Genomic DNA, 27,174 nt, shown 5'->3' on the forward strand with positions numbered 1-27,174 from the left:
TCATATCCTGGTGCCTTAGTTTCTAGAGCCTTTATGATGTCATAAAGTCACATTCTGTAACTTAGAATGTCGAGACTTGAGCTCTGATGACATCATCACATCGTGGATTTCATCTTGAGACTTGAGTTTTGATGACATCATCAAATTCTAGTGCCTTCTGGTGGTTATATTTTATTATTATTTTTTGTAACACTTTCTATGATGTTAATGAGACCTCAGATTGCAGAAGGTTTTTAGAAATCATTCTTGTAATGTCATATAATAACAAAGATACAACATTTTGCCTGCAACAAGCTGTCAGGATTTCTGCCCATTTGTGATCTCACGAATATACAATACTTAGACCCTTGACCCAATTTTAAACGTAAACATTCTAAATGTGTCCCAGTTTATTCCTGGTATGTGAATGTCACATGGACCCAAGCTATTGCCTAGCAACACAATTTTATTGTGATTCCATTAAAATGCAAATTGATTTTTTCTTATAGATGAGAACAATGATCTCACCAAATTTCATCAAGAGCTTTTTCGAAACTCTGGCAAGCGTTTGGGGGCGCTATGGAGCCCGCTGGCCACGCCCAAGCCCAATCACTCCAAACTCCAGCCACTTTGGCGAAAGGCGCTTTTTCGCCGCCACGCCACGGCAACATAGTTTCATAAAAACTGAAGCTTTTAGCAACCTTTTATCACAAAGATCTTAAGATAATACCGACCACTGCTCAGGCCCTAATATTAATTCTACATAAACATTTTTCACCATTTTCTGACATTTTACAGACCAAACAACTAATCGATTAATCAAAATAATCAACAGATTAATCAACAAAGAAAATGATCATTGGTTGCAGCCCTAAACTCAAGGTTCATTTAACATTCCAGAAAACTCCATTTGCTGATGAAGACCATGAGATGTGGTTGAAAGCTCATGAAAAAGCTAAAAAGTGGACCTTGAGTTCAGATTATTTTGTCAAATTACTGAACCCAAATTCAAGAATTGATTTTTATTTTTTATTAAATTTAAATGGTGCTGCATTTACAACACGTAACTGGTAATTTAATTCACCTAATCCAGTTTGTTGGAAATGTGCCAATCAATTGTGTGTGGTCTCCCAGGCGTCAATGGCTTGAATCAGCTGGTGGAAGATATCATCTCATCTTTAGTAACCTGACACTGAGGCACATGAGTGGCATGTGCATGCCAAGAGAGGCCTGTGAAATATTCATGAGTAGAAAGGCCAAGAGCACAGTGCACACTGAGCCGCCGTAACAGGTGCACAGGTGCAGAGCTATGGGGACTGTTGAGGAAGCTTTAAAGTGTCCCGTCTGCCAGGACGTCTTCACAGGTCCTGTGACGCTGCCGTGCGGACATGACTTCTGTCTCACCTGTATCCAGGCTGTCTGGGAAACAGATGGGTCTGGTGCGGGTCCTCTCTTCTGTCCAGAGTGTCAGATATTCCTCCCCTCTGACCTCACTTTGGAGATAAACACCAACCTTCAGACCAAAGTAAAGGACTTCATCACTAGCAGGCTGTCAACAGCAGAGCTACGGACACCATGCAGAGCAACCAAGTCATCCTCAACTATCCACTGTGACCACTGCATAGAGACGCCATCGGTGGCCATCAGGACCTGTCTGACCTGTGACGCCTCACTGTGCGAGGCTCACGCCCAGCTGCACCAGCGGAGGTCCGCTCTGAGGGAGCACACCGTGGTGGAGGTGACGGGGGATCCGCTGTCTCTGAAGTGCAGGGAGCACCGTGATGAGCTCAAGCTCTTCTGTATGGAGGAGCGGGTCCCTGTGTGCTGTCTGTGTGTCCTGGTTGGCACTCACAAGAACCATAAAGCATTTCAACTCCATGAAGCCTGTGCCGACTTCAAGGTGAATATTACTGTGTTTTATTCCTTTGTAAATGTGGTGATTATGTATTTATTTCTATTCATTTTTATAGGCCTGTTGTATTTCTGTCTTTAGAGCATGTTAGAGACCACCATGAACCAACTGCTGAAGAGGAGAAGTGAAGCAGAACATGCCATCAGGGACTTGGAGTCATTGTATACCCAAACAGTGGTACAGTCATTATGAAATACCCCCTTTTTTAACCATCTATTGTTTTAAGATACAGTGTGTAGTTGCAGATTGCAACCAACTGAGTACCCCTCTGCTCATTCTTCCCTTTCCTAGACTGAGGTAACGTGAAAACCGTGGTAACGCCTTTCGCCTCGCTCAGAGGCCATCCTTACCATAATAACACTACTTTAGGAGCAACAAAAGTCAGACGCTTCTCACATTACCGCAGTTTCACAAGCATGTAGAGAACCTGGGGTGGTCTTTTCATAAAAAAAGCAAAAGGCTCCCGCTAGAGCGTGTGTTTGGTTTGTTCTGGGCTACTGTAGTAACATACCGGAGCAACGTGGCAGACTCCATGAAGAGGACGTATGTAGATATGAAGGGCTCATGCCAAGCTAACGAAAACACAACAATCCTAAATTTCAGGTGATAATACACTAATGAAAACATAGTAATGAATATTATATTCCCTCCTGAAAGGATATAGCTCCCCTATGATCTGGATGTCTAGATCGCCCGAAATGTTACACACTGTTCCTTTTTTTTCAATAGAAGTCTGCTGCAGATTTTAGAGAGAGAATCTCAGACAAGTACAGCAGGATCCATGTTGTGCTGGATGGCGATGAGCGTCTGATGATGCAGATTATAGACGCAGAAGAGATGTACATGACAGAGTGGCTGGAAGCCCAGAGGGGCGTCATGGAGGCTCAGATCACAGAGATAGACGGCCTCAGAGCCTCCAGGAAATCACTCCTCCGAGAAACAAATGAGCTGCGATTCCTACAGGTAGGTTACCTAATATTATGACAGTGTGTTATTGTGATCATGTGAATGTCTCCTATCCATGACCTGTTTATTTTCAACAGCAAATCGCAGCACAGAATCTTTGGTGAGTATATCATCACTCTATTTTTTTTACTATCCTAGCGGCCTTCTTTTGGTATGATATTCGCCTTCTAATGGTTTTCAGTTTTTATTGCAGTGAACCGTTGGATTTAGCACCAATCCAGGAAGTAGACAAAGATCTGTGTGACCTTGAAAAGCTGAGGACCGTAGAGAGGCTGGTGGATGACCTCTCCGTGGCTCTGTCCCAACATTTTCCACGAATGTGGTCATGTTAGTAAATAATCTAGTTATTTGCAGTCTAAAATCAACCCCTGCTATCTCTGTGTACTGAATCTAGATTTTTATTTGCAGATCTAAGTTCTCCCGTTCTGGACTCCAAGTCAGCCCATCCCAAACTGGAAATATCCCAGGACAGGAAACAAGTGTCCTGGAGACGGCAACCTGTCAGTGAAGCTCGGAGCCCTCAGCCATATGACTCCCAGTACAGCGTCCTGGCTCAGGAGAGTTTCACTACTGGCTGCCACTACTGGGAGGTCATCGTCCAGGAGAAACCTTACTGGCTAATGGGTGTGACCACAGGGCCAGTCGATAAAAAAGATGCTCCAAGTCAGAGTTCCTCCAGCCTGGGTGTGAACAACACATCCTGGTGCATCTACCATGCAGATGGACAGTACTTGGCGTGCCACGACACCCAGGGGAAGCAGCTGTCAGTGGGAAAGAGAGTCAGGAAGCTGGGCATACTGGCAAATCTCCAGAAGGGGGAGCTGTCATTCTACGACGCTGACGCCATGACCCTGCTCCACTCCTTCTGTGTGCAGTGCACAGAGCCTCTCTACCCCATGTTAAACCCATGCATTGATGTGAACGGACTGAACACGCAGCCACTTACCATGTTTTGGATTAAGGAGCCCTGGGATTGGCAAGGAAACACAAATGAGGGCAATGAGTAAACTTGGGAGGCCAACCTTATCTGTGTTGTGAACAAAGATTGAAGATTCACTGATTCACAATTTCCATTTTTTATTCCATTCTTGCTCACATTAGAGCAACAAAGTGTAACATTTCAGGGGATCTATTGGCAGAAATGGAATATAATGTTCATAACTATGTTTTCATTAGTTAAACTAAGAATTGTTGTGTTTTTGTTAGCTTAGAATGAGTCCTTCATATCTACACAGGGAGCGGGTCCTCTTCAGGGAGTCCACCATGTTGCACCGCCATGTTTCTACAGTAGCCCAGAATGGACAAACCAAACACTGGCTCTAGAGAGCCTTTTGCATTCTACGTTACCTGAAGGCCACTGTAGTTCTCTGACACACTTGTGAAACTGTGGTAACGTGAGCCGCAGAGCGATAAACCGTGGTACCACCAGCCACTGTCTGACTTCCGTTGCTCATGAAGTTGTATTATTATGGTAAGGATGGCCTCTGAGCGAAGCAAACAGCATTATTAAAGCTTTGCACTCGGCGGCTCACGTTACTGCAGTCTTGGGAAGGGAGGAGTGAGCGGAGGGGTACTCAATCGGTTGCAATCTGTAACCACACCACTAGATGCCGCCAAATCCTGGACCCTTAAATAACATTGTGGAAATGTCAAACATGCTGTAGTTCCCCTGCTTGGATCTGTCCCAGGTAAAACTAAAACTATGATTAAGGAATTTACCTACCTCTGTATTTAAGAGAAGTTATTGCTAGAGGTGATATAAACGATGAACATACATTTCTCATTACCAGCAGCAAGGCTAAATATACTGTGTTATGGTGTTCTGATATTATGCTATTGTGATCCCATAATGCTGATGTTTTATACAAAGCTGTTAAGTAAGAAATATAGTTGAGAAGAGATATTATATTATTATATATTATTATTTTGTCAATAGTCGTATATTACCTTTTCAGTGTCATGTAAATATTTCATCAAGTGGTATCGGGTGAAACCTCAAACAGCACTTTTGTTTTGTGGTAAAGACTATCTGTTCGGTCAGCAGCTTAGCAGCTCTTATGTTTGACTTGATGTCGTTCAGGAGGTAAATGACCCGTGCGTAAACTACTGTACTGTCTCCTTGTTTGTCCCTCAGCTCACCAGACCATGGAGGAGCATATAATTATTAAATAATGTTTATAATAAAGTTATTTTTTATAAATTTTGGCAGTAATTCCAAAGAAATTTCAAACCAAACTTGCTAATAGTCAATTACCATGAAATTTGTGGACCTGTAAAATGAAGTGTTACCTTGATTTTTCATGTGATCTAAGAATTTCAAAGTTGTACTGTTAGATACTTGCCCAAAGTATGTCCACACCACATTTCAAGACATTTGATTAATCAGGACACATGTTGTGGCATTTTCCATTATCAGACTAAATAAAGTCTTTGGGCACAAATAAGAAAATATGACACACTTTTCCTTTTCCACACACACATCAATTTTAATATAGGATTTTAGATTGCCTTGAGTAAAGCTTCAAGGGAAAACCAAGTAAGTATGACATTTAGATGTATAACAGATTTCGGGTTTTTCTGTTGAGGGCCACATTAAACTGAAATGATAATGCACATTTTCTCCATTTTAGAAGGCTTGAGTCTTTGACTTGATCCAGTCCAGGAAGTGAGTGACCTGCGTGTAGACGCCAGGCTTGTTCTTCCTTCCACATTGGTCTCCCCAGCTCACCAGACCATAAATAACACTGGTACTGTTCTGCTCACAAGTCAGCGGTCCTCCAGAGTCACCCTGAAACAAGAGCACCCAGCTGACCAATGCACACAATGCTGCACACATTTTAACCTCACGTAAGTTAGTCATGCAGGTATATTTTGAATGATAACATGCACATTTCCTTCACTAACCTGGCAGGAATCCACCCCTCCCTGCAGGTGGCCAGCACAGAACATACTATTATCCAGGACATTGCCATAAATCTGTCGTTCAGAGCACTTTTCCTGGTTGATCAGCAGCACGTCGGCATCCAGCAGGTGGTTGGAACCATATGAAGCTGCACAGAGAGGGTGGAACTTTTACTAAATATAACAACAAATGCAACAAAGTTGTTATAGAGAAGGTTGTCTCTAATTTTACTGGTTGTTTGTGAGTAAAGATTGAGCTGAAGTACCTCTGAAACAAACCAAAAGATCTGAATAACAATTACTTTTATTTTTTACTTTCTGAATATGCAAAAGTGGCCTTACAGTTCTCAGTGGCACCCCATCCAGAGATTTTACACTCCATCCCATCAGGCAGTTGGGCATCAGGCAGACAGGCTGTCTTCACAAACTGGGTCTCAATGGCACAAACTCCATCAGTGCCTTTCAGCCTCAACAAGGCTTTGGAAATGAAATGATAAAGTACTTAACCTCTTGTATTTTTACATTGCAATCTCACTCATACGTATTACTATTTTTACTTCATAGACTATCAACACTGTACAAACCATCAATCATATCACTACAAATGGTTCTATTTGACTCGCTCACGTCCCATCCTTAGTTAACTAAAAAGGCTCAAAAGGATCTTCAATTTATTCTAATATTGTTGGTAATATCAGTGCTTATTTTATATAAAATGACATGGATCACCTATGTCGTTGTAAACAGCTGCAGGAGTCTCCCTGTAGTTCTCATGCCTAATAGCCTCTTCAACTTGTAAGGTTTGCTCTGTGGTTTCCACCATATTCAGCGACAGACCTCCCACAACCACCTGCATGTCCTTCGCTGGTTCACTGTGCAAACAAAACATGATTCAATACATATTAAAGGAATAGTGTGTAAAATTTAGGTGGATCTTTTAGCAGAAATATAACATAATATTCATAACTATGTTTTCATTAGTGTATAATCACCTGAAACTAAGAATTGTGTTTTCGTTAGCTTCACAGAGTCTGCCATGTTGCTCCGCCATGTTTCTACAGTAGCCCAGAACGGACAAACCAAACACTGGCTCTAGAGAGAGCCTTTCATGCTTTTACGTTACCTGAAGGCCACCGTTGTTCTCTGACACGCTTGTGAAACTGCATTAACGTGAGCCGCAGAGTGCAAAATCGTCGCCAATGTCTGACTTTCGTTGCCATAAAATGTTATTACGGTAAGGATGGCCTCTGAGCGAGGCGAACGACGTTATCACGGTTTTGTACTCGGTGGCTCACTTTACCGCAGTCTTGGAGAGGGAGGAGTGAGGGTGGGTTGCAATCTACAAACACACCACTAGATGCCACCAAGTCCTACACACTGTACCTTTAAGACCACATGTGAAAGCTATTTCATAATCAGCCAATGTTTTGTGTTGTTTTTCTTAGTCATGATTGTGCTTACATGCAGTGTCCAGCTGTCAGTACCCAGCAGCTCGCGATGAGAACTCCTCCACATATGTGTCTGAATGGCAGGCTGGAGCTCTGCGGTCTCATCTGCAGGGACACCTGCCAGGGTACAGCCCCGGGAGAGATCTTCAGACCTCCAAAAATTCGGGTCAAGGGCTTCTTTGGCTGAGGCTTCCCACAGGTCCTGAACTGTTGCGGTGTAACGGTGGCGGTGGGGGTGAGAGGAACATCAGCAGTGGGTGTAGGAGAAGGTTGTGGAGCCTGGCTGGGTTTCTCAGTCGTTGTGGGTTCGATTGGTTCGAAGGGTGCTGTGGGTTTGATTGATTCGGAGGGTGCTGTGGGTTCGATTGGTTCGGAGGGTGCTGTGGGTTTGATTGATTCGGTGGGTGCTATGGGTTCAGGTTTTGCAGTTTGGGGCTTGGAAGGAGTGGGATCAGTGACTGCAGGGACAATTTCAGTTGGCGCCACACCTGAAAACACGCACACAAGAAGATAACAGAAGATAACAACCAGTTTTGTTGACTCATAACCATAAAGTTGTCTGACTTTAAAGCTGACCTGTTGGTTCAGGACACTCTGTGACATCACAGTAGTCCCACGACAACTTCCTGCCTTTCCTGAAGAAGCACCAGGGCATGTTGTCTCCGTCTGGGTTTCTGTGTCAGAGAAGACATGTGAGTGAGCATCCTCATGTTTGTAGATGCCGTCTGCTATTTGAATACACCGACCTGCAGAAGTTGTGAGGGCCAAGTCCATTGCTGTCCTCGAAGGAGTTGAAGGGATCAACACCGTTGTCCAGGATGAAGTGAGAGTTCCAGTAGAGGCATTCTTGGCCGTCATCAGTCTCACTCACTTTGCCACGGTATGACTCTCCGTCATCATCATAGCAGTCATCTGGACCTAAGAAATATACCTCACACAGTCAGTATGTGAGTTAAGTTGATGTGTAAGCTGGACTGGGAAAAGGAAAGCAATAATGTATTTACCAACATGGCAGAAACGTCCTCTGAACCCCAGAGGGCACTCGCACTCGAAGTCATTACCATCGTTGATGCATTGTCCACCATTCCTACATGGATTAGGCTCACACAGTGACACTTTGGAGAAAAACAGTCAACAGTGAAAACTTGCTTTCAGCAACTGAAGAGAGTTGTTTGAACAAAGAAATAGTCCTTACTGTGAACGCAGCGTGGCGGCTGGAAGGGCTCCTTGCATTTGCACTCATAGTACGGGGGAATTGAAGTCAGCACACATTCACCTCGCCCACATCTACCTTTTTTACAATGTTTGGGACCTGAGATGAGAACACAACAGTTTCACTTCATTTGTGCACATTATACTGTATATTGTGCATGTATGACTAGGGCTGCAACTGACAGTTATTTTCATTCTCGATTAATCTGTCGATTATTTTCTCGATTAATCGATTAGTTTGCTCTATAAAATGTCAGAAAATGGTGAAAAATGTTAATCAGTGTTTCCAAAAGCCCAAGATGACATCCTTAAATTCCATGTTTTATCCACAACTCAAAGATATTCAGTTTACTGTCATAGAGGAGTAAAGAAACCAGAAAATATTCACATTTAAGAAGCTGGAATCAGAGAATTTTTGCTTTTTTCGGTAACAATTCCGCAAGCATGGTAAAAGGGATTTATTTTTCAAACCTTTCTGGCATTTCTTTCCCTTGAAAGGTATGGGACAATCGCATTTGAATTTCCTCTTGTCTTTCTCCTCACACACTCCATTGTTGCGGCAAGGGTTTGGGTTGCATAGGCCTAAGAAATGAGAAAAGCCAAGGGGGGAACATAAGCATTCAATTTGAGTTTTCCAATGTAATGTCATCGTTTATAAAACATGTGACATGACAGATTGGTATAAGAATACATGAGTGTTAACTCTCTCTCACCTTCTGGCTCTTGAATGTCAAACAGCCAGTCTGTGCGGTCATCATCATCGTCATCATCGCCATCATCGCGTCCCTCCAGGATCTCAAAGAAGAGGTCTAAAACAATAATTTTCCTTTATAAGATATACAGCATTGTCGACTTCCTCTAACTCTTACCCTTTAAGAATAATGTTCTATATATAAAACAGTATGAAAGGAATAAAAAGAAGCACTTACCTCTAATTATGTCCGCAACCTTTACTCTTTTTTTGTTGGGTTTGTGTCCATGTCCATGCTCATGATCACGATGATGATGTTTTTTGTGCTTTTTAGGTTTTAGCTGAATAATAATTTGACAGCACCACAAAAGAGTCATAATAATAAAAGATCATGTGAAGTTACTGGTAGAATTTTGTTGATATTCATGACAAAACAATGTAGTGAATTAATCTGCATTTAATTTCCAGCAAAATGGCTTATCAAACATTGCAACCTTGTAAATAAGAGCCAATGCATTTGCTTATTGCTATATATTATATACAGTGAATACATACTTCAGCAGGTATGACGAGCAGCGCCAAGACGAGGCAAAAGAAGAGGAGCTTTAGGTTCATGGTAGTGGATCAGAAGACATCCAGGAGAGTAAAACGAGAGTGCACTGTCTGGTAGATCACTCACACATTTCTAAACGTTTGTGTAAGTCCACTAACCTTTGATTCAGCGGGGTAGTCTGGCATCCGTCCCTGTTGCTCACTCACTTTTATTGATTTTAACTCTGCTCTTTATTTTTCTTACTAATAATAAGCAGAACACTGCTCATGTTAGTGAACAGTTAAAATGGACAAATAAATGGTGAAAAATCAAGATCACTGTCTCTGCCACCCTTGAAACATTTTTATTTTGAAATAATTAGAATGAATTTTGATCAAACAGGATAAGCGCCCACTCAAAGGCTCAGAGAGCATATTTGCAAAGCATTGTTTGTTTGAATATAGACTTTGGATCCAAATACACTAGGTGCATTTCAGGATAAAGTTCTCAGTAAAGTATATTAATACTTACAGCATGATTGTATGCTCAATCAAATATAACATCCCTTGCAGTATCAGTCAATTTTATGACTTCCAAGTAGAACTGAAATATTTTTTAAAGGCGAGAAACTACAGGCAAAGACATATTGCACACCAATTCTGCACACCACAAACAGCTCTACTCTGCACCTTTATAGATTTGTTTTACTGTATTTCACAAACAATGTACTGCTTTATTCTGCACTTTAGCCTAATTTTAAAAAACTCTCTACCTCAGTTCTTATCCCGCATTATATTCCATATTTGACATTTCTTAATCCCCTGATTTCTATATCCCCTATATTTTATTATCCAGCACTATATCATTTTTTGCACTACATTCACATTTTTAATAGTCCTGTATCTCAGTTGTTACATTGCACCATATTCATTTTTAACAGTTTTCTTCATCTCCTGGTATTTTCATGTCTGGTATATTTTTCTTTTATATAAATGTATATACTTTGCATTACTTACTTGTGCCTTTTTACTAATATGTTTGCACTATGGAACTGTGATGCTGGAAACTTGAATTTCCCTCGGGATCAATAAAGTTTCTATCTATCTATCTATATTTTTTTATGCACTGGTCAATTTTGAGAGTTCAGGCTATTTTGCTTCCATGACACATCTTCTTTCAGACTACTGGATAGAAAAGATTAAAAAAAACACATTTAGGTGTTTATTTCACTACTTTGTGTATTTGCGTCTGTAGATTTCAACTAAATTCACCAAAAGTTATATGTTTGCATATTTAAACATAACAATTCAGAAAACATGTAGTACAAATGGATACAGCACAATGGGCTTGTAGAGACAGGTTTTAACTGGGACACATGGAAGGTGGGATGAACTCTCATGGATGGAGGCAACTTAAGTTTAATGGCAGAAGGGTTAATGATGCTGTCTATAACATACGGTCCAATGTTTTTCGGGGTGCTAATTTTTTGGATTCAGTCTGTAATGGAACATCTTTTGAAGAAAGCCAAACTTTCTGACCTGGTTGTAACTGGGGTGCAGGGTTCCGGTGGCGATCAGCGAGGCGCTGGTTGCTTTCGGCAGAACGGAGCAGAGCGAAGCGGCCATCCTTCCAAATCTTCCGACAGCGGCGAAGGTGGTAAGTATGGTGGTATTACCTTGTGTTACTAGGAGACCGGTAACAAAATCAAGCCCGATGTGACTCCAGGGCCGACTGGGCACTGGGAGAGGACGGAGTAACCCAGTGGGGGGTTGGTGCGAGGACTTACTACGGGCACAGACATCACAGGTCTGGTAGATCACTCACACATTTCTAATTATTTATGTAAGTACACTCACCATTGATTCAGGGGGGTTGTCTGTCATCCGTCCCTGTTGCTCAGTCACTTTTATTGATTTTAACTCTGCTCTTTATTTGTATTATTAATAATAGGAAGAACGCTGCTCATGTTAGTGAAGACTTAAAATGGAAATAAATGGCAAATAAAATGGGCAAAATCAAGATCACTATCTCTGCCACCCTTGAAACATTTTTTATATTGAAATAATTAAAATGAATTTTGATCAAACAGGATAAGTGCCCAATCAAAGAATCAGAGAGTATATTTGCAAAGCCTTGACATGTCATGACATGGCATGTCATGACATGTCAGAGCATGTCATGACATTCTTTCAGACTACTGGATAGAAAAGATCCAAAAAACACATTTAGGTGTTTATTTTTCTACACTTTGTCTATTTGCGTCTGTAGAATTATCCTAAATTCACCAAAAGTTAGCATTATTTGCATATTTAAACATACCATTTCAGAAAACATGTAGTACAAAAAACAATTGTCTTAATGTAAGTGATCAACTTGGGAAATTTCATGGTGATATCTATTAGTTAAAGATTATTACCCTATTCACCTATAGTGTCTTGCAAAATGTATGGAATTTTACAATAAATATATTTAAACCTGCAGTAGGCAGAAGATTCTTGGCATCATTGGGCAACAATTCCATAATAACCTTTCACAATATTGTAATTCATGTTCTGAGAGAAAACTAGACTTCTGCACCTCCTCATGGCTCTGTTTTCAGAAAATCTAGCCCATTTGACAGGAGACTTTGACCAATCACAGGTCATTTCAGAGGGAGAGCGTTCCTATTGGCTGTTCATTCAACAGAGGCAGGTATAAATCACTCGTGAACTCCAACCAAATGGTCAAACCAGGCAGCGCTGATCAGATATGAAAAATGAGAGAGTTTGCTCCGGCTGGTGGCGATGCTTGGTATTTCCTCAGCTGATCTCATCATGGCTGCCGGGTCACAAACTTTCTCATTTTACAGCTAAACAGTACACCACAAGATGTTTCTGAAAACATTTGAGGCTAGAAATAGGCATTACAGTCACAGAATATTGATTCATATTTGATCAGCGCTGCCTAGTTTGACCGTTTGATCGGAGTTTGTGAGTGATTGACAGCTTCTCAGAGACGGCAGGCTCCAGCTTGGCTCTGATTGGTTGTTTTCCTCCGGTCTGTGAATTCTTGCAAATGCCATTAGGAGCACCGGAGGACACAGAGGCACATGATCTTTTTTCAGATTACCTGCCTCATGCACTACTGTCAGGATATAGTGACCGTTTTATAAAATAACTTTTTTTAATCATGCTCCATTGCTACCCACTGCAGCTTTAAAGTCATATATTTAATGCTCAAAGCACCACTGTGTGTGCAGCCTCACCGAGCTGCTAGCATGGCTGTAGATTAGTCTTGTTTAATTATTAATTATTAATAAACCCATTACTTACAGCTTATAAACGTTTATAATTGGCGTATTATTAGAAAGGCATAGCTTTTCTGTAGAGCTACTAATCAGAGCTCACTGGTATAGGAGACGGAGCATTACAGATCACAATAGGCTGAGCATTGGTGCCATTGTGGTCATGACCAGGACACACGGCCAGGTGGAGGCAGTCTGAGAAGGTTCCTGCACAGAAGGAGAACAGCGGCGTCATGTTGTCTGCCTCAACAAACGTCACCAGTCCTGCAGGGAAACTACACAAAACACCAATCCGACAGAAGCGTTTTGTGAAAGGCAGCTGGTGGGGCACACCTCCGTGCCAGGCTGTATACTCCCCATCAAAGAGCTCAACACACCAGGACTCGTCTCCCCGGCCCAGCCAGCAGTCCTCAGTGGTGCCCTTGCGGGGAATGTTGGGATAGGTGACGCCCAGCTCCCAGTAAGTCTTCCCAGTCACATCAATCTCCCAGTAATGGCGACCAAAGCTGAATCCTTGCACGCTGATGACATTGAGGGTGGTGTCAAAGCGTCCAGGGAGGTCAGGAAGTTGCTGCCAGGTGTCTGTGTAGGTGGCACTGTCACCTTGGGGGGAGATGATCAGCTTTGGGTGGGCCGTGTCCGGATCCAGAAACACCTCACTGGAATCTGGGGATATTTAAAACAGAACGTTTTTAAAAAAGAGGTCAAGTTGCGGTTATGAACACTAAAGAAATAATGTGTGAACTGACAACTCTTGGTGAGTATCTTGATTATCGGGGTTTGTGAGCTGATCAGCAGAAGCATGTTGTTGGCGAGGCCGAGGATCTGGTCAGCTTTAACTTGGTCCAGGCTCACAATGCTCGGGTCTGTCCTGTTGAGCAGATCCATCACTCTGGAGGAGGCAGACCACAGTGAGAAACATCAGCATGCTGCTCCACCGTTATTTATTATCATTAATTATGGTTTGATTCCATACCTGTCTGCTCTCTCCATGTCTTGCGGCTCAGGGTATGAAAAGAAAGACTGAAGAAAAGCAGAAAAAAAATCAACATTAAATGAACTTTGAGAGTAAAATGTAACATTTTTAGATCCCATACACAAATGAGTTCAATCACATTTGGTCCACAGGACTTTAAGTTTAATCACCATGGTATCCAGCCCTGAGTCGGTTTGGTCTATCCCCACAGTGAGTCTGGCCAGGTCCTGCTCTATCTGCTGGATCAGAGAACAGTTCCTCTCCATCAGCCCGTCCAGGGTGGAGACAGCGGCCCGCTCCTCCATCTCCAGGTGGGACAAGGTGACCCTTAGGTCCTCGTCCAAGACTGCCTGGATCTCCCGATATTTCCGTATGATGTTCTCCCTTATCACTGAGGACTTTTTCTGGGTCAGGCATAAGCATGTATCAGTTTATTATACTGCCTGATCACAGGTGTAATTTCATTTGCAAATGTAAAAACAGAAAGAAAATTCATGTTGTGGCAAAATTTCAACACCAGCTAGTCTGAAAACAACTCACTGTGATTTCTGATTGCCGTGCTGCCAGTTTTTTCAGCCTGTATTTCACTGCTTCCCTTTGCCTCTTTAGAAACTCTCGGTGCTTTTCTGATGTCTCCTGTAGAAAGAGTTGCACACAGCAGTCAGACAGATTCTATGTGGTGAATTGTAGCTGCAGAAGCAGTTTATTGTGAGACTTGATGTAGATAGCAACAAAGCGGAGATTGACTGGCAGGACTACAGTATGTTCACTGTCACTGGTGGACTCAGGCCCCCATGTTCAAACAAACCGCAGCAAAAATGTCCACTTGGATGCCTCTATGGCAGATAAAACATAACAAAGCACCATCTAGGGTGCCGTTCCAGTGGAGAAAACATGATAAAGTGCCCTCTAGGATGCTCTTCAAGTGGAGAAAATGTGATGAAGTGCCCTCTAGGGTGCCCTTAAATGAAGAAAACATGACAAAGCACTGTCTAGGGTGCCCTTCCAGGGGAGAAAACATGATAAGATGCCCTCTAGGTTGCCCTTCCAGTGGAGAAACATGATGAGGTGACCTCTAGGGTGGCCTTAAAATTGAGAAAACACGATGAAGTGCTTTATAGACAGCCCTACAGTTCATACTGGTGCAACTGGTGCCCTATTCTTTTTCCACCCCTGCCCCTCAGACAGCCTGAGTCTGCCACTGTTTACTGTGATAGCCACCTTGTCTTCGGTCTTTCCCTTTGACTGTTTATTAAAAGGTATGCCATATTTTTCTGCATTTTGAGACCGTGTTTTTAAATGGTTCAGTTTCCTGTAGCAGCACTGAAGGCTTTGCTGTGTTGCTGCGACCTAATAAAGATGGGAATGATGCCCATTGTCAGTGTTTGTCACGTCTGCCTTCTCCAGGAGGTAAATTCTAATCGTTGTGTCCATAATCACTCACATTTGTCCCACAATAATCCCCACTGTGACTGAATGAGGTCACGCTGCAGCTCTCACAAGCATTCATAGCACAAGTGATGCATTTGTTACCTACAGGGAATATTTTTGTCATAACATTTTAAGACCCATACTGGCATGTTTGTGCATTTTTAATACAAATTGCTACATGCTTTATACATCTGTAGACATTTTCCAAAGCACATAATGGTTTTCTATATTGTTAAAGTCCCCCTCCGCCCAAAAATATATTTTGCTTAATGTCACTTCACTTAGATGCTTCACTGTACAGAATGATGTTGAGTATGTGCACAGTTTGACACTAGAAGGCTGATTTGACACTCATCTGGGGAAGGAGGAATCCTCTTAAATCTTATTGCTTATGCTTATGTAAGAGTAGGATTTTGTGACATCACAACTAGCGCCCATACACTGAGAATGGACTTTTCAGTGAAGAAGGAGACATCCTCTGGATTCTGAATTTTTCAGAGAGGTGGAAAGAGGAGATGCAATTTTAAGAATTTTAATTGGTTTATTGAACTTACTTTTTGTGGAAATACCAGATCAGACACAAATTATTATTCCAAGCAAAGTATTTCATACGTCTTCATATGAGTCTGGACGGGAACTTTAACTGTGTTTCTCCTGCCATCCAGGGAGCCACTGCTCAGTTCATTTCTGTATAGTATTAAGATTAAATTTGCTTTAACCTAAGTTATCCATTCAATTGGAAATTAGTTTCCTTTCCTTTTTTCTGTTATATTACCATTGTGTATTAATTAAATCTGACATCTGCCATTTAATAAGCATTGCTTTCATAAATATGTAATGGAAATACAAACCCTGAAGACAAATAATAGCAAAACATTGACATCATAAACAGGATAAAATTAATTTAGTAGTTTCTTGCATTAAAGAGGTTGCTGCAGCTGCCAAGTCTCAGATGCCTTTCCTTTTCATTTGCACTTGAATGCATCTGGAGGATGTGTTCATATAGTCATTGTTTGCAACTACATTAACAACACACAAAGATAACTAACAGAAACACAATGCTATTTAATGTTCACAGTGATGCATTTAGTGTTTTTTTAAGTAATAATCTCGAAGATTTTGAAGTCACTATCTATCGCCGAATTAGATAACAGATTGAGTTTATGGGCCACTGATGAAAGCTCTTGCATTTGCAGTATTATGAACTGGGTGTCTGTGGTGACATTCCCGGGAATTTCTGACACTGTTTGGATCTCTGGGAAGCGAGATCCAAAAACACAACATCTTATCACCATAGGTGCTGCCAAAGAGAATGAAATGGAGATCTTCGAGATTGTAACCATACCAATATGAAAATATAAACATAAACAACTGGTTGGAATGAAGAAAAACGTTCTTATTTAATCTATAACAAAACTGTGGTATGCTTTGGAAAATGGTCAGTTATATATTCAGTACATGATGTGTTGCAAATGGGCAATAAAGTTTAAATTTTGGCAATGCTACAAGAATAACTAAATGTTTACTTGGTGGCTGTTGTTCACCAGTCTGTGTATTGACATCAGAGGAATATTTGTTCCCACATAAAACTGAGATGCAGCTATATAGTGTAAATATTAGGGGTGTAATGATCCATCGATCTGGATCGATTATATCGATACATATCATCATCTTTAAGATACGCCTTTATTTTGAAATTCCCATGGCACGTCTGTGTCATCATTTCTGTCCAAGTGCACCTCCTCCCTACAGTAATACTATTGTAAAGTCATATTTTAGTTGCTTTGTGTGAGTTGATATAAATGTGTTAAAGCTTCAGTAGGCAACAATATTTGGCATCAATGGGCAAAACTTCCATAATAACCTTTCAGCATATTGTAATTGAAGTGTTCAGAGAGATAACTACACTTCTGCACCTCATCATGTCTCTGTTTTCAGGCTTTAGAGAATCTAGCCTTTGAGGGGAGACTTTGTCCAATCACAGGCCACTTCCGAGAGAAAGAGCGTCCTTATTGTCTGTGGTTCGGCTGGTGGGCGTTGCTTGGTATTTCCTCAACAGATCTCAACATGGCTTCCGGGTCACACACTTTCTAATTTTACAGCTAAACAGTACACTACAAGATGTTTCTGAAAACATTTGAGGTGAGAAATAGGCATTACAGTAACAGAATATTGATTCATATTTGATCAGCGCTGCCTAGTTTGACCGTTTGACCTGAGTTTGCGAGTGATTGACAGCTGCTCAGAGACGGCAGGTTCCAGCTCGGCTCTGATTGGTTGTTTTCCTCCGGTCTGTAAAATCTTGCAGATGCCCTCAGGAGCGACGGAGGACACAGAGGCACATGATTTTTTTCAGATTACCTCTCATGCACTACTGTCAGGAAATAGTGTCCGTTTTTTAAAAATAACTTTTTTTTAATCATATTTGCTCCATTTCTACCCACTGCAGCTTTAAAACTGATTGTGTTAAATGGACATATATGATATTGTCTCCTATCAATTGCAGGCCTCTGAATTGAATTGAATCAAATCGTATTGTAGCAGACTTTATGATATCAACAAATATCGTATCATTGCCCAAAGAATCTATATATCATTGTATCGAGATGAAACTTGTGATTTTCGTCCCTAGTAAATATTTGTTTCAGAGTAAAAGGCCTGTGTGTCCTCACCGGGGCCACAACTTATCAGAGTTTGTGTAGAAAGTCAATAGACTCCACCGTTTGATTGGTCCCATAAAGTCCTCAGACAACCTCTCACCCTGAGTAACATTACAGAACCGGTGTGTTTATTGGTGAAATGCAAAGAAGAAAAGAGAGAACAGAAAAGAGGCGGTGGGTACCTTTGGTATAGCTGAGGATCATATGGTTCATGGTGATTTAAAGCTTTATTGGCTTAGATTTCAATACAACAAATGGCAGTGTGGGTTTTCATTTATAAAACAGTATTTTCAAATACAGTTGCTTCTTAACATTATGTGTTTTATCTAGTTGTTGGTTACTGTATGTTGGATACGGCACTAAAATATATTAAGATTTGTACTTCCAATACATGTAAAGGGAAAGTGTCTGGCCGTGTTTATGAGAGCCTGAGAAGAGAGACGTTTTCTTTTTGTCGGGGTCAGGTGGACGTTTGGCGTGTACAGTATCCAGGGGAAGGAGAGTGGCGATGATTCATTTCCATGTAGATCCGGTAAAACAGTTGATGGGTCAGCTGACTGCTTTCCCAGCTACTTTTTTTAAAATTTTTATTCAAAGACTCACTGAGCCGATTCTTGCAAACTTTGGACTAAAACTGTTTCAGCCCAAGCGAAGGAAAAGCTGACACATGTTCAAGCTACGAGCATTTCGTAATGGCGCCATGAGGTTTCTACTGTACTTACAAAGTTCCACAGGAATCAACAGCAACAAATAGTAGGAAGAAACAAGCAAGAAAGAAAGGAAAGCAGTTCCACTCGAAGCAAAGCAAGAAGTAAAACAAGCGCAGTCAAACCAAATAACATGACCCTATTTATCATTCATTCTTTGTCATTTTTGAACATGGAAGAGATTCCTTGTTTCCTGTGCAAGTCTAACTGGACAAATCATTCGGCTCACAGTCTCAGGAAGCGTCAGAGTCCATTTCATGGCTTCCTTGATTATGCCAGGATAAAAACAAAAAACCAGAAGAAAAGGAAATAAACCAAAAACCTACATCTAGATTACAGTTGTCGTGTGCTATCTGAATGAATGTACAGTATGTGCATGCTGCTCTGAGTGCTAGAAGAGCTTGGCCTTCTTTTTCATGTCGTTGCGTTTCCACAGGGGAAGCCTGTCAAACTCCTGGATCTCCATTCCAAAGATGTCAAAGAACGTTTCGGGTGCTAAGTGGCGCTAGAATTGAGAACAAAGGTGGAGAAAACAAAGGAGGGGAGGAGGGGAGGCGTGGTTAGCACCGAAGCCACAAAAAAAGGTCAATGCAAAAATGACAAGAAGCAGCAATGGATACTGCACATTCCTTGCTACAGTTGTATTTGTGTAACATGTTATTTACACAAAAGTAGAGAAATCCAGTATCAATTGCGGACAGTCAGGTGGAAATCTGATACCTCCAGTCTGGTTCTGTCCACATCCCTGGGCAGTTTAGCTCTCCCTCTACTGGTTATCATGAGCATTTCATAGGGATACACCTTCAGAAGGAGACACTCGTCAGTAAAACAGGTCAAACCTACAAGCTGGAGTCAAGCTTCAAAAAAACATTTTTTTTACCAAACAAAACTATAAAATTTGGATATTTCTGTAGTTCTGACTGTGACAGAGGGAACACTGGGTGGGAGAACAGGTATGTGACAGGAGGCTGACTGGGAGTGAGAGCTGTTTTTTTAGGTTGTTGGGGGAAATGCAGGGTGCTATAATGGTGTGCACACTTTTTTTTCTGTTTTAGAAACGTGCAGTAGATTAGGTAAGGGCAAAAACATGAAAACAGAGTTATGTAACGGGCTGTATTTTTAGAGTAATTAAATGCAAACTAAAAAAAAAAGAACACTAGTAATGTAGGCCAAGTGAACCCACATGGGAATGATTGTGTCCTGGAAAACTGAGGTGCTTCTACTTTCTAAATCCCCTCTGTACAAGAAGAAACTGGCAAATGTTAATTTAGCTGAAATGCTCAATAATAAGCAACTAGAAGTTAGTTGAGGCCTCTGACCAACTCATATCCACACAGTAACGTACAGTCTCTTATATACTACGCAGTATATAGTGATATGAGTTGTTTGGATGACACTCTGGGTGTTGGATTCTCCACTGTATGCTGCATACAGTATCCAGCCACTTTAAGTCAAAGCTATGTGCAGATGAGTATGGAGAAGCCAGCATGCTAAGCGTGACTCGTCAGCTCCTGATGCAGCATGCTAAATCATCAGGAACCCAGCTAATGGGAGTCTTTCACCTCAAGTAAAAATCTCTATTTCTTCCACCAATGTCCCCGCATTACGAGGCTACATACAACATGCTAATTATTTCGTTTCATCCTCCTCTTTTGGGCTGGGCTTTTTCTTTTTCTTTGTCGAATAGTCGAGGCTAGGCTATCTCTAAATTAGTTGCAAGATGTGTCCTCATTTTCAAGTTAAAATGCACTTAAAGGGACTGTATGTACATTTGTACACGTATAAATGTTTTTTAACCGTTTTTATTGCCAATGTGTCATCAGGTTGTAACTAGCGCTGTCAATCGATTAAAATATTTAATCGCGATTAATCGCAAATTAATCACAAATTTTTTATCTGTTCAAAATGTACCAAATCATAACATGGTAAACTCAAGCCCAAAGGGCAACAACAGCTGTCAGTGTGTCAGTGTGCTGACTTGACTATGACTTGCCCCAAACTGCATGTGATTATCATATAGTGGGCATGTCTGTAAAGGGGAGACTCGTGGGTACCCATAGAGTGCATTTTCATTCACATATCTTAAGATCAGAGGTCAAGGGACCCCTTTGAAAATGGCCATGACAGTTTTTCCTCGAGCTATTATGACATTGTTGGTACCAATGGACTCCCTCTAGTTTCATATGATGACAGTATCTTCATTCTAGCTTTAAAAGTGAGCCCGCTACAACCTCTGAAATATCGATTGCGTTAATGCGTCAAAGAAATTAGTGGCGTTAAAACGATTTTGCGTTGACGCGTTACTACAGCATTAACTTTGACAGCCTTAGTTGTAACCTAACCTAAAGAGTGAGACCTTCGATGACTTTCTGGGTTGCCTCCATCAGCCTGTAGACTGCTTTTAATGTGAGGAATGCGGGTCGTTTTTTCCGGGAAAATCCAACAGATGTGACGTCATGCGAGCTCACGAGTGCCTCTATTTTCAGCTCCGCTAAAGGGCTACGATAACGAACGTTCGGTTAGAAATGGAATCTGCTAACGCCAATGAATGACCAGACCCCGCCACAACTCAGACTCCAACACAAACTCCATGGAAGCACAAAAAAGTTATATCTAGTGAAGCCTGTATTTCAAAACAGGAATGTGACCGACGTCGAGGGGGGGGGGGGAACTAGGATCAACATCAACAACAGGAACCTTCGTTTGGTTTTGGGTCTCAAAACGCTGGCAAAATTCCTATTGGACAGGTAAGCTAACATTACTGCCAAGCATGTGAAATATACTGTATTGTGATATTGTAGTTTTAGCTGTCAATCACGTTCAGTCTCGTGTGTGTCGCCTCACTGTTTTGACCGATGCTCGCTCGCGTCTACGTAGTGCGACCACAAGCGCGAGCAACAGGACGCTGACTGTCGTTGACTTATCGGCCACAGGTGTCATTGTTAACAAGCTATTTCTGATTCTTACATAGAGCCCCTTTAAATAAATGAACAATGTATAAATGCTGTAACATATTTCAGTGTAATTGTCATCAGTACAAAAAGAAGAAGATACTTGCTTTTGGTTCCAACATATTAGGCATAGATACTCCCCTGTCCATCCTTGCAAGTGCTGCACGGCCATCCTTAATGTGCTAAAGAATAGAACATACACAAATGTAATATAGTGGAAGGGGACTGCAGGGTTAATGGTATGAATATGTCCACTAATGACTGTGGGGCACAGTTCTCACTGGATGGAGCAAGTAGCTTGGATACGGTTCAGTATATTAACTCGAGATGGGCAGTCGTTAAATGGTTTCTGAATGTTTCTGTAGGTTTTTTTTTTTTTTTTTTTACTTCTATGGTGAATTTTAAATTTAAATGTGACATTTAGCTTGAGTCATAACATTGGTAAACAACACACAAAACAAGACATGAGGCGATGATTGCACATTGCATTTACAGCACACTGGCTCAGCTACTGGGCAGTGCATGTTGGGAAATCACTGCACTGCATGCCCTGTAGTTGACATTAAATCCAACAGTGATGCAAGCATGTAGCAGGAGTGGCCGGTGTTCATTCAGGGCAAGGTGACTCTCGCAACCCATGAAAGCAAGCAAATATATGATGCAAGGTGAGGAAGCATGCCATGTGAAAAAGCAGATGAGAGACATACCTGAAACTCTGCAGGACAACATGGGACAGAAAATGAGACTCACAGTTAATGGTTTTGCTGTCAAATCCCCCTGCCAGGCTACTATCTACAACACTGTTTGTCCCTGATGACACATTGTGTGAATCGTTATGCAAATATTTAAACAATGCGTGTCCATTTATGTACACGTGGCAAGCCATTTATCTGAGTACTGATGCTGAATAGCTCTGGTGACATTGGCAAGAGATTTGCTTGGCAGTCGCAGCTCTCACCTCTGCCTCCTCCACACATGTCACCATAGCTGTTGTACTGGGTGAAGTCTGTGGACTGGGGCTGCGGGGACACAGACAACAGGACGTCAACATTAACATTTGGCGACATTATGACAAGACTTACAGGATTTACCTTCCCATTGGATCCTCAAATTTGCTTATTAGGGAATTTCACAGTCATTAGTACACTTTTAAGAAACTTTCAAAAAAAGTTTTTAGAAATAGCTCTATGCATCGCCAGGATTTGGCAACTCTATTTAGCCTATATGGACGCCTTACCAACACCTATATCGGATTTGATATAACAAAATGATCAGACATGATACATCATTAGTCATCTGAATGAGTCAGAACACTGCATCTCGTTATTTATGATTTCTTTATTTGTGTATTTAATTAGTTTTTTTTATATCCTTTTTAATATGTAATAAAGTATTTCTAATTTTTGATTAACCCTTTCCCTTAAACCCCCTCCCAAGAATCAAGGCTGCTTCTCAGGACATTCTGCATCCAACATCACTTATTTATTTATTGTTAATACTGCTGAGCTTAATGCTCTGTTGTGATGTTTTAATGGACTACATGCCAGAGGAGGAACAATCCACTTAGCATTTTTATTATTACTGCCACTTTGGTCTGTTTAGGACTTTAAGATGCATAATTGTCACGTATTGTTGTGTGTGTATTCTGTGTATTGTTATGTATCGTGTGTGTTGTCTTATATGCCAGGGCCAAAGACAAATTTCCATTTTATGCAAATCTAATGGAAAATAAAGTAATCTGAATCTGAATTTAGGAGCAGAATAGGATTTTATTATAATTACTATGTATAAAACATGTTTCCAATTAGGCATTGGTGACAATTTATAAACTATTTAACATTCAATTTCTGCTTCTTGGTGATTAAAATGGTTCTGATTGTCATTTATCTGCATTCAGCTGTCTGTGTTACATAATCAACAGTAATCTTGTTAGTATGAGTGAGCTCTCACCCGATGCAGCCCATTCCTTCCGTAGCCAGGCAGAGAGTTAGTTTTGGTTGGAGAAGTTGGATCTGAAACATAAATAATGTTTACATTTATATTTTAATTTAAAAAGTTGTTGACAACAATCAGGAATATTTACATTAAAGAGACAGTGTGTAGGATGTGGCGGCATCTAGTGGTGTGAGTACAGATTGCAAACAACGCTCCACTCACTCCTCCCTTTCCAAGACTGCGGTAACATGAACCGCAGAGTGCCAAACCGTGGTAACGCCGCTCACCTCGCTTAGAGGCCATCTTTACCATAATAACACTACTTTAGGAGCAACGGAAGGCGGCTGGCAGTATCACGGTTTTGCACTCTGCGGCTCACATTACCGCAATTTAACATGCGTGTCGGAGAACTACGGTGACCTTCAGGTAACGTAAAAGCATACAAGGTTCTCTCTAGAGCCAGAGTTTGGTTTGTCCGTTCTGGGCTACTGTTGAAACATGGCAGAGAAACACGGTGGACTGCGTGAAGAGGACCTGCTACCTATGTAGATATGAAGGGCTCATTCCCAGGGCGTCAAATACAGAGGCTTTTTTAACGGCCGCCGGCGTTCGGTACCGCCGCACAAGGCCCCCTTGAGCGCCGGTATGAAGTGTACCGGGCGTTCCATTAACTATGACCCATCCGTGGCAACAGTAAACGCTCTGAGAAAGTGCGCCGGACAGGTTCAACAAACACAAGGCTTTCATCTAGGAGTCCGCTGTTTGTGTCTCGTGCGTTCCCGTGTGTTAAGTTTCACTATCACGATACAATCAGCTGTTTGTTCGTGTCCCGTCTTCACAATGTTCAGTGTCATTTTCACTTTACAAACGTAGTAGTTTTAAGCCCGACCTAGTGGTTTTGTTGCCCAATCCTAAAGTGACGCCAACGGGCGTGACAAAGCGGCGTTATGTGACGAGTTGGGATGAGAACGTGTTGGTAGATATGAAGGGCTCATTCTAAGCTAACGAAAACACAACAGTTCTTAGTTTCAGGTGATTGTACACTAATGAAAACATAGTTATTAATATTCCATTTCTGCTAATAGATCCCTGAAATGTTACACACTGTTCCTTTAAGAGAGATTTTTCAAATCACAAATTGAAGCTATTTCATCATCCAGACATGTCGTAAAAGATCTACAAGTGTTATATAGCACAGACCTTATGTTTCAGTACATTGCTGACAACTCAAGAGTGTATAAGCTGATGAAGCTGCTCTGTACCTGCGTCACAGTTGGTCTGTTTGGGGTCATAGCGCTGAGCGGAGAGGCTCCGTGCGTGACGCTCCCTGATCTGCTCTTTTTCCATCTCCTCCTTCAGAATGAGCTTTCCCAAACCAGACTGAATCTACACACACACACACACATTCAAATCATGTACAGTAAATACACAGATAAACATCAATCTATGACACAAACTTGAGGATACAAAGCATGCAGGTCTGGCTTTCATCTCAGGCAAATGGCAGCCAAAGATACAAGTTGAAGAGTAGAGGTTATCTCACTGACCTTGATGAGATGTTCCTCGTTGAGCTGCTTTTTTTTCAAGGCCTCTTCCTCCTCCTCTTCTCTGGAACGTCTCCTCCCTTCTGAACCTACAGGTGTCGTACACAGGCCCAAAAAGTTACATAAAACACACATATACATGCACACATAAAGACCGGAGGAAGCCATGCTTCACATGTACTTATATGTATAGTACAACCAGATGAAATGCTTCATCCAAAGTTCAAATTAAGAGAAAGACAGAAAGATGTGGCAGCGTCATTTTGCTGTAGAGCAGTGAGGAACACACACAGTAAAAATGAGCAATAGGTGGACGGAAGAACACAAATGTGAGACAGAGTTGACGAGACAGACAAACAGAGGGACTACTTATTGGAATATTTGGCTACGCTGACATGACGGATGTTTACGCTTCATCATTCATGTCCAGATTTTACTGGATGTCACAGAACAGCACGATGTAAGACAGACAGACAAAAGTCAGTTTGAAGTCAGTCTCAGTTATCTCTGTCCAAGTCATTTGTGGCACTATTGTGTACAGCTAGTGCACCCATCATGTGCAGTAAAATGGTGAAACTGATGCTACCACAAGCAGAAAATAATATGGCAGCAACAGAAACCAAACTTCTGCTTTGTGCAAGCAAAACTTAAAGGCAAATACTGTAACGCCTGAATAAAAGCTTGGAGTGAAGCAGGGATGCAGTTAAAGCTTTTGGGGCAGCTGGAAGGAGGAACAAGGTGAGTTAGGTTGTGGTGAGGTGTCTATTGAACCGCTAGAAGGTAGCAGTGCAAGCATGCCCATCAGGAGCCTACTGTACCTAATACAGCGAGAGAGCAGGGCCAACGGTCGCCCTCGCTCCGTGAGCTGTCATCCGGAGAGGGAGCATGGGCAGCGGGGAAGGTGGCGGATCTGATGATCTCATCAGCAGACTTGCTTTGACGTGCTATGGCATCTGAATCTATAGGTTGGTAACCATGGGAACTGATCTATCAGTGTCTGGGTCACAGTCTCAACCACAGGTAAACATCTTAGCACCATCTGATCGTCATACTCAGGGGGTCAATTAATCCTGGCTTGTCCAGGTTTAAAATATATGCAAATAATGCCTTCCTAACAAGTCACTGGATATTGGATAGAGCCTTTAATCTAATCTTCTGAAATAAGTGGTGAGGAACTGCCAGTAGATAAGACTCAGTGTGGTTTTAATGATGTTTCAAAGGTGGCTTTAGTGACATCTTGCTCAAGCAAGATTACAACTGTTTTGTGAAACATCACTTAATTGAAGAAAACCAGCTGGTGTGCATGTACACAAGTGAAATTTGCTTGGGCCATTTAAATATATTTTGTCAGATTCATTTTAAAGCCAGACTATGTAACTTTTGAAAAAACTCATTCTTCCATCTTACAAATGAAAAGTTGAGTTCACAAGCAATAAAACGCAACCCTTGTTCAATTCAATACGCTCAGGGGTTTTGCTACTACAGCCTTACTTTGTCTGGTATGACCACTATAGTGGCTAACGTTAGCAAACTTCAGACATTACTGAGTCAGTTTCATAGACTGTATATAAGAAGTGGACGTGTGGACTGTCGTTTTGAAGCCTCCAGTTCCGGTCGCCATGTTGTTTTTTTGCAACCAGAAGTGACGAGAGGGTGAAGCTAAGTACAACCGAACACTAAATAAGACATTTTGAGGTGACCAAAAATGTTACTATTAACTATCATGAGCTGAAAACTCACTGTGAAAGGGTTAAAGACGAAAACACGGACAACTCCCAGACTGGAAAACCCCGTGGTAACCTGTCAATCACAAGGTAGCCACACCCTAAAGCATACCCTGCTTTATGGTCTATTTGACTCTAAATGGGACCATAATTTACTAAATGAACATCATGCTGTATTGAAGAAGACTTGAAACTAGCGATTGAGACTACAAATTCATATTTACAATGTTTACTGAGGTAATAAATCAAGTGAGAAGTAGGGTTATTTTCTCATAGACTTCTACACAATCAGACTTCTTTTTGCAACCAGAGGAGTCGCCCC

General features: G+C 41.5%; 5 protein-coding genes across 25 annotated transcripts in view; 2 read left to right on the forward strand and 3 right to left on the reverse strand.

The window, feature by feature from the left end:
• Nucleotides 1-183: 183 nt before the first annotated feature.
• On the forward strand, nt 184-2,241 carry LOC119496252 (E3 ubiquitin/ISG15 ligase TRIM25-like). The gene is made up of 3 exons (XM_037783438.1): nt 184-1,879; nt 1,973-2,068; nt 2,183-2,241. The coding sequence occupies exons 1-3, from the start codon at nt 1,289-1,291 to the stop codon at nt 2,195-2,197; spliced, it is 702 nt and encodes a 233-aa protein (XP_037639366.1). The 5' UTR covers nt 184-1,288; the 3' UTR covers nt 2,198-2,241.
• A 33-nt stretch (nt 2,242-2,274) lies between these two features.
• LOC119495990 (E3 ubiquitin-protein ligase TRIM39-like) lies at nt 2,275-4,075 on the forward strand. 2 transcript variants are annotated; one of them, XM_037782966.1, is made up of 5 exons: nt 2,275-2,494; nt 2,621-2,854; nt 2,935-2,957; nt 3,051-3,184; nt 3,266-4,075. In XM_037782966.1, the coding sequence occupies exons 2-5, from the start codon at nt 2,702-2,704 to the stop codon at nt 3,862-3,864; spliced, it is 909 nt and encodes a 302-aa protein (XP_037638894.1). In that variant the 5' UTR covers nt 2,275-2,494; nt 2,621-2,701; the 3' UTR covers nt 3,865-4,075. The 2 variants fall into 2 exon arrangements, with proteins under 2 accessions (XP_037638894.1, XP_037638895.1); XM_037782967.1 differs by having other exon boundaries at nt 2,275-2,854.
• Nucleotides 4,076-5,316: 1,241 nt separating this feature from the next.
• LOC119495132 (hyaluronan-binding protein 2-like) lies at nt 5,317-9,827 on the reverse strand. 2 transcript variants are annotated; one of them, XM_037781361.1, is made up of 14 exons: nt 9,665-9,827; nt 9,348-9,450; nt 9,132-9,227; nt 8,890-9,000; nt 8,402-8,518; nt 8,211-8,321; nt 7,953-8,124; nt 7,783-7,880; nt 7,580-7,694; nt 7,220-7,525; nt 6,488-6,630; nt 6,101-6,235; nt 5,762-5,907; nt 5,317-5,645 (listed from the first exon to the last, which is right to left on the reverse strand). In XM_037781361.1, the coding sequence occupies exons 1-14, from the start codon at nt 9,722-9,724 to the stop codon at nt 5,484-5,486; spliced, it is 1,875 nt and encodes a 624-aa protein (XP_037637289.1). In that variant the 5' UTR covers nt 9,725-9,827; the 3' UTR covers nt 5,317-5,483. The 2 variants fall into 2 exon arrangements, with proteins under 2 accessions (XP_037637289.1, XP_037637288.1); XM_037781360.1 differs by having other exon boundaries at nt 7,220-7,694.
• Nucleotides 9,828-12,853: 3,026 nt separating this feature from the next.
• LOC119495742 (probable E3 ubiquitin-protein ligase TRIML1) lies at nt 12,854-18,957 on the reverse strand. The gene is made up of 6 exons (XM_037782502.1): nt 18,928-18,957; nt 14,441-14,572; nt 14,071-14,304; nt 13,901-13,947; nt 13,674-13,816; nt 12,854-13,590 (listed from the first exon to the last, which is right to left on the reverse strand). Exons 1-6 carry the CDS (start codon nt 18,955-18,957, stop codon nt 13,013-13,015), a joined length of 1,164 nt encoding a protein of 387 aa, XP_037638430.1. The 3' UTR covers nt 12,854-13,012.
• The window catches only part of LOC119495267 (actin-binding LIM protein 1-like), a 48,132-nt gene continuing 39,143 nt past the window's right edge, over nt 18,186-27,174 (reverse strand). For 6 of the 19 annotated variants that reach the window (XM_037781562.1, XM_037781569.1, XM_037781560.1 and 3 more), the window contains 9 exons: nt 25,947-26,087; nt 25,132-25,217; nt 24,847-24,970; nt 23,600-23,661; nt 22,608-22,668; nt 22,357-22,364; nt 21,757-21,831; nt 19,419-19,499; nt 18,186-19,203 (listed from right to left, as the gene is read on the reverse strand). In XM_037781562.1, coding sequence (XP_037637490.1) covers nt 19,090-19,203; nt 19,419-19,499; nt 21,757-21,831; nt 22,357-22,364; nt 22,608-22,668; nt 23,600-23,661; nt 24,847-24,970; nt 25,132-25,217; nt 25,947-26,087 — 752 coding nt within the window. In that variant the 3' untranslated portion in view covers nt 18,186-19,089. Of the gene's footprint in view, nt 19,204-19,363; nt 19,500-21,687; nt 21,832-22,356; nt 22,365-22,607; nt 22,669-23,599; nt 23,662-24,846; nt 24,971-25,131; nt 25,218-25,946; nt 26,088-27,174 lie in introns of those variants that run through there. The other 13 variants (XM_037781568.1, XM_037781572.1, XM_037781561.1 and 10 more) reach the window with 8 other exon arrangements.

The sequence above is a fragment of the Sebastes umbrosus genome, chromosome 10, assembly GCF_015220745.1.
Source record: "Sebastes umbrosus isolate fSebUmb1 chromosome 10, fSebUmb1.pri, whole genome shotgun sequence".
NCBI lineage: Eukaryota > Metazoa > Chordata > Actinopteri > Perciformes > Sebastidae > Sebastes > Sebastes umbrosus.